The following is a 7362-nucleotide window of genomic DNA, read 5'->3' as shown; positions in this document are numbered from 1 at the left end:
TAATTCTGAGATTTGGGCACACTTATTGATCAAAGTGTGTGAACCCAACTACCACAACACAACCTCACTCAGAGGAGCCGTACATTGCAGATTGTACCAGAGGAGACCTTTCTCAGGCCTTGGCCTACAAGATCACCCAGATTAGGTAGGAACATGGTGACTCGTTTAGATGAAGCAACCTACAACAGATGTGAGACATTGACGGCCAAAGATTGGGCCACATGAGCTGGGCTCTGAGTGTAGTCATCGCTACAGTGCTGCACATATCCATATTTCAGTGGGAGGACAGAGGTGGTCTTACTCTCAGAGGTGGCAGTATTCTTACCCTCCATTGATGTAGTTAAGGTGTTGTCTCCATATTGTGATCTGTAATGACTAGGTTCCTTGTATTAGTCCTGTCCTTGCTTGGTTCCAGGTTCGGTGAGCAGCCAGGATGATGCTGAGTCCAGAGCAGGTGGATTCAGACCAACCTTCAGTACAGTCAGAATCGGACTCGGTGGTCAGCGAGGTGAAGGAGGGCAGTATGTCTGAAGAAGAGGTTGGAAGTCGCAGGACTCTGTGTCTCCCTCCTCAATTAAGTCGTGAGGAGAAGAGAAGGAGAAGACGAGCCACGGCAAAATATCGTTCAGCACATGCAACCCGAGAGCGCATCCGCGTGGAAGCCTTCAATGTGGCATTTGCTGAACTCCGACGCCTCCTGCCAACCCTGCCGCCCGACAAGAAGTTGTCAAAGATTGAGATTCTGCGGCTGGCAATCTGCTACATGTCCTACCTCAACCATGTGCTGGATGTCTAGAAGCCATGCCAAGAAGAGCTGCAGGAACGCCACTAGGCTGCCATGATGGACATTGTAAGGCGGAAAGTAGAGTAGAAGGACCATGTGCTGGTCAGCCGGCAGTGGTGGTCCATGTACTGTGCAGGTGTGACCACCAGGGTTGGAGATGTTAACCCCTTGTGTTGTGAGGGTGGTTCAGCTGATGTCAGTGAGTAGCTGTAGATGACAGTACAAGCAATGCACATTCATACTATAATACCTAGATTATTGGACCAAAGGTGACCGTGTGTAGTAGAGACCTTGTGTGTGTTCTGTGTAGCGTTATGGCGCCACATGATGGCCGCCAGGTGTATTACATGAGTATATTCTTAAGTGTCAATACCTTAGATCAGTTGAGCTGTGTGTATGATACTGGAAAGCACAATCTTTCTGCCTTATTACATAGTAACATAGTTAGTAAGGCCGAAAAAAGACATTTGTCCATCCAGTTCAGCCTATATTCCATCATAATAAATCCCCAGAGCTACGTCCTTCTACAGAACCTAATAATTGTATGATACAATATTGTTCTGCTCCAGGAAGACATCCAGGCCTCTCTTGAACCCCTCGACTGAGTTCGCCATCACCACCTCCTCAGGCAAGCAATTCCAGATTCTCACTGCCCTAACAGTAAAGAATCCTCTTCTATGTTGGTGGAAAAACCTTCTCTCCTCCAGACGCAAAGAATGCCCCCTTGTGCCCGTCACCTTCCTTGGTATAAACAGATCCTCAGCGAGATATTTGTATTGTCCCCTTATATACTTATACATGGTTATTAGATCGCCCCTCAGTCGTCTTTTTTCTAGACTAAATAATCCTAATTTCGCTAATCTATCTGGGTATTGTAGTTCTCCCATCCCCTTTATTAATTTTGTTGCCCTCCTTTGTACTCTCTCTAGTTCCATTATATCCTTCCTGAGCACCGGTGCCCAAAACTGGACACAGTACTCCATGTGCGGTCTAACTAGGGATTTGTACAGAGGCAGTATAATGCTCTCATCATGTGTATCCAGACCTCTTTTAATGCACCCCATGATCCTGTTTGCCTTGGCAGCTGCTGCCTGGCACTGGCTGCTCCAGGTAAGTTTATCATTAACTAGGATCCCCAAGTCCTTCTCCCTGTCAGATTTACCCAGTGGTTTCCCATTCAGTGTGTAATGGTGATATTGATTCCTTCTTCCCATGTGTATAACCTTACATTTATCATTGTTAAACCTCATCTGCCACCTTTCAGCCCAAGTTTCCAACTTATCCAGATCCATCTGTAGCAGAATACTATCTTCTCTTGTATTAACTGCTTTACATAGTTTTGTATCATCTGCAAATATCGATATTTTACTGTGTAAACCTTCTACCAGATGGTAGAATGGCATTGGCATAATGACCCAGTATCTCCACCAAACATCAGAGGAATGGGGAGTACTGCCACCATAATGACCCATTATCCCCACCACACATCAGGAATGGGGAACACTGCCACCTTAATGACCCTGGGTCATTACGGTGGCAGTACCCCCCATTCCTCTCGTGTGGTGGAGATACTGGGTCATTATGGTGGCAGTACCCCCCATTCCTCTGATGTGTGGTGGAGATACTGGGTCATTATGGTGGCAGTGCCCTTTATTCCTCTGCTGTGTGGTGGGGATACTGGGTCATTATGGTGGCAGTGCCCTTCATTCCTCTGCTGTGTGGTGGGGATACTCGGTCACTATGGTGGCAGTGCCCTTCATTCCTCTGCTGTGTGGTGGGGATACTGTGTCATTATGGTGGCAGTGCCCCCCATTCCTCTGATGTGTGGTGGAGATACTGGGTCATTATGGTGGCAGTGCCCCTCGTTCCTCTGCTGTGTGGTGGGGATACTGGGTCATTATGGTGGCAGTACCCCCCATTCCTCTGATGTGTGGCAGAGACACTGGGTCATTATGGTGGCAGTGCTCCTCGTTCTTCTGATGTGTGGTAGAGACACTGTGTCATTATGGTGGAAGTGCCCCCCATTCCTCTGATGTGTGGTGGAGATACTGGGTCATTATGGTGGCAGTGCTCCTCGTCCTTCTGATGTGTGGTGGGGATACTGGGTCATTATGGTGGCAGTGCTCCTCGTTCCTCTGATGTGTGGTGGGGATACTGGGTCATTATGGTGGCAATGCCCCCCATTCCTTTGATGTGTGGTGGAGATACTGCGTCATTATGGTGGCAGTGCTCCTCGTTCCTCTGCTGTGTGGTGGGGATACTGGGTCATTATGGTGGCAGTGCCCCTCGCTACTCTGATCTGTGATGGTGACAAATAATATTAAATTCTGATCCAAAGATTTGTGGGTTTCAGGGTCAGTGACTTTCTATGGATGATGTAATATTTTGTAGCGACTCTTTTCACACTGTTTCTACCTGATGACTTTTATTATCAACCATCAGAAAGACGTCGTCAATAAACCTTTTCTGCAAACGAGATGTCTCCATTGACTGAGTCCTGTATGCGAGCAATCGCCCACCAGGAAATGAGTAAATGTGATCATGTCGGCTCAGACTCGGTCAGACTGTGATCTGAAGGTCATAAGAGTGTGATCCGATTGTCACAGGTGTAAGAATCAAAGCACAGAAGCGGAGGAGACGAGGAACGGATTATCTCCGTACATCTGACAGAAGACAACAGAGAGCCGTCAGATGTGTCACACACAGTATAGACTGTATAGGAGCACACCGTGCGATGTGTCACACACAGGATAGACTGTATAGGAGCACACAGTACGATGTGTCACACACAGTAGACTGTATAGGAGCACACAGTATGATGTGTCACACACAGTATATACTGTATAGTGTTCTGTCTTCATACACGTTGATACAGTGTGTGATCCGACATACGGCATAAATCACTTCTGTCTTCCAAATAAGCAGACTGTTCTCTGTAGTCTAACTCGTTTATTGGTAAACATGAACACGGTAAAACTATAAGAATACAAATGATATTGATAAGTATTGAACCAAAGAACAGCACAACTGGTACTTTACAACTAGCAGGAAAAATATACAGGATGATGCAACTTCTATACATAACTACATACAGCAGGTCACTGATAATAGATTTCCTAAGTACTAGCTAGTAGCTGCTATACAAGAAATCACATTCTGTATAACACTTGTTATGAACTGGTGATTCAGAACCACAATGGACCTGGTGGTTAAGAGCACACAAAGTGACCTGATAGTTACTAATAACATAGGACGAGCTCTGAGACGTGGGAACTCTGCTGACCGCAATCCCTAATCCTATCACACCACACTAGAGGTAGCCGTGGAGCGCTCCTGACCAGACCTAGGCGACTCGGGCACAGCCTGAGAAACTAGCTAGCTCTGAAGATAGAAAAATAAGCCTACCTTGCCTCAGAGAAATTCCCCAAAGGAAAAGGCAGCCCCCCACATATAATGACTGTGAGTAAAGATGAAAATACAAACACAGAGATGAAATAGATTTTAGCAAAGTGAGGCCCGACTTACTGAATAGACCGAGGATAGGAAAGATAGCTTTGCAGTCAGCACAAAAACCTACAAACAACCACGCAGAGGGCGCAAAAAGACCCTCCGCACCGACTAACGGTACGGAGGTGCTTCCTCTGCGTCCCAGAGCTTCCAGCAAGCAAGACAAACCAAAATAGCAAGCTGGACAGAAAAAATAGCAAACCAAGAAACACAAGCAGAACTTAGCTTATGCAGGCCACAAGGACGATCCAGGAGAGAGCAAGACCAATACTGGAACATTGACTGGAGGCCAGGAACAAAGAACTAGGTGGAGTTAAATAGAGCAGCACCTAACGACTTAACCTCGTCACCTGAGGAAGGAAACTCAGAAGCCGCAGCCCCACTCACATCCACCAGAGGAAGCTTATGGACAGAACCAGCCGAAGTACCACTCATGACCACAGGAGGGAGCTTGACCAGAGCCCCCAGGCCGACCAGGATGGGCCAAATGAAAGGCACGAACCAGATCGGCAGCATGAACATCAGAGGCAAAGACCCAGGAATTATCTTCCTGACCATAACCCTTCCACTTAACCAGGTACTGGAGTTTCTGTCTCGAAATACGAGAATCCAAAATCTTCTCCACTATATACTCCAACTCCCCCTCAACCAAAACCGGGGCAGGAGGATCAACGGATGGAACCACAGGTGCCACGTATCTCCGCAACAATGACCTATGGAATACATTATGGATGGAAAAAGAAGCTGGAAGGGTCAAACGAAAATGAACGACCAATGAAACGAGGCTTAAACTTAGGAGAGGAAACTTTCATAGGAATATAACGAGACGACAACCAAACCAAATCCCCAACACGAAGTCGGGGACCCACACAGCGCCTGCGGTTAGCGAAACGTTGAGACTTCTCCTGGGACAATGTCAAATTGTCCACTACATGAGTCCAAATCTGCTGCAACCTATCCACCACAGTATCCACACCAGGACAGTCCGAAAACTCAACCTGCCCTGAAGAGAAACGAGGATGGAAACCAGAATTGCAGAAAAACGGCGAAACCAAAGTAGCCGAGCTGGCCCGATTATTAAGGGCGAACTCAGCCAAAGGCAAAAAGGACACCCAATCATCCTGATAAGCAGAAACAAAACATCTCAGATATGTTTCCAAGGTCTGATTGGTTCGTTCAGTTTGGCCATTTGTTTGAGGATGGAAAGCCGAGGAAAAAGACAAATCAATGCCCATCCTAGCACAATAGGCTTGCCAAAACCTCGAAACAAGCTGGGAACCTCTGTCAGAAACGATGTTCTCCGGAATGCCATGTAAACGAATCACATGCTGGAAAAACAATGGCACCAAATCAGAGGAGGAAGGCAATTTAGACAAGGGTACCAAATGGACCATCTTAGAGAAGCGATCACAAACCACCCAAATGACCGACATCTTTTGAGAGACGGGGAGATCCGAAATAAAATCCATAGAGATATGTGTCCAGGGCCTCTTCGGGACCGGCAAGGGCAAAAGCAACCCACTGGCACGAGAACAGCAGGGCTTAGCCCGAGCACAAATCCCACAGGACTGCACAAACAAACGCACATCCCGTACCAAAGATTCCAGGATGACCAGCCAGCACCGAACAATTAACCTCAGAGATAACTCTACTCGTCCATTTATCAGGGACAAACAGTTTCTCCGCTGGGCAACGGTCAGGTCTATTAGCCTGAAACTTTTGCAGCACCCGCCGCAAATCAGGGGAGATGGCAAACAAAATTACCCCCTCTTTGAGAATACCCGCCGGCTCAGGCACACCCGGAGAGTCGGGCACAAAACTCCTAGACAGGGCATCCGCCTTCACATTTTTAGAGCCCGGAAGGTACGAAACCACAAAGTCAAAACGGGAGAAAAACAGCGACCAACGAGCCTGTCTAGGATTCAACCGTTTGGCAGACTCGAGATAAGTCAAGTTCTTGTGATCAGTCAAGACCACCACGCGATGCTTAGCTCCTTCAAGCCAATGACGCCACTCCTCAAATGACCACTTCATGGCCAGCAACTCTCGATTGCCAACATCATAATTACGCTCAGCAGGCGAAAACTTCCTGGAAAAATAGGCACATGGTTTCATCACCGAGCCATCAGAACTTTTTTGCAACAAAACAGCCCCTGCTCCAATCTCAGAAGCATCAACCTCGACCTGGAACGGGAACGAAACATCTGGTTGGCACAACACAGGGGCAGAAGAAAAACGACGCTTCAACTCCTGAAAAGCTTCCACAGCAGCAGAAGACCAATTGACCACATCAGCACCCTTCTTGGTTAAATCAGTCAACGGTTTGGCAATACTAGAAAAATTATTGATGAAGCGACGATAAAAATTAGCAAAGCCCAGGAACTTTTGCAGACTCTTCAGAGATGTCGGCTGAGTCCAATCATAAATGGCCTGAACTTTAACGGGGTCCATCTCGATAGTAGAAGGGGAAAAAATGAAACCCAAAAATGAAACCTTCTGAACACCAAAAGAGACACTTTGACCCCTTCACAAACAAAGAATTCGCACGCAGGACCTGGAACACCATTCTAACCTGCTTCACGTGAGACTCCCAATCATCCGAGAAGACCAAAATGTCATCCAAGTATACAATCAGGAATTTATCCAGGTACTCTCGGAAGATGTCATGCATAAAGGACTGAAATACTGATGGAGCATTGGAAAGCCCGAATGGCATAACCAGGTACTCAAAATGGCCCTCGGGCGTATTAAATGCTGTTTTCCATTCATCGCCCTGTTTAATACGCACAAGATTATACGCACCACGAAGATCTATCTTGGTGAACCAACTAGCCCCTTTAATCCGAGCAAACAAATCAGACAGCAGCGGCAAGGGATACTGAAATTTGATTGTGATATTATTTAGAAGGCGGTAATCAATACAAGGTCTCAACGAACCATCCTTCTTGGCCACAAAAAAGAACCCTGCTCCCAATGGCGACGACGACGGGCGAATATGACCCTTCTCCAAGGATTCCTTTACGTAACTCCGCATAGCGGCGTGCTCAGGCACAGACAAATTAAACAGTCGA

The 7362-nt window shown here is 47.0% G+C and overlaps 1 protein-coding gene across 1 annotated transcript; it reads left to right on the top strand.

Moving 5' to 3' along the window:
• Positions 1 to 433: 433 nt before the first annotated feature.
• On the top strand, positions 434 to 890 carry NHLH2 (nescient helix-loop-helix 2). The gene has a single exon (XM_069760404.1). The coding sequence runs from the start codon at positions 434 to 436 to the stop codon at positions 794 to 796; it is 363 nt and encodes a 120-aa protein (XP_069616505.1). The 3' UTR covers positions 797 to 890.
• The last annotated feature ends 6472 nt before the right edge of the window (positions 891 to 7362 follow it).

This window comes from Ranitomeya imitator, chromosome 3 (genome assembly GCF_032444005.1).
Source record: "Ranitomeya imitator isolate aRanImi1 chromosome 3, aRanImi1.pri, whole genome shotgun sequence".
In the NCBI taxonomy this organism is placed as follows: Eukaryota; Metazoa; Chordata; class Amphibia; order Anura; family Dendrobatidae; genus Ranitomeya; species Ranitomeya imitator.
This window is presented reverse-complemented; position numbering and strand designations above follow the sequence as displayed.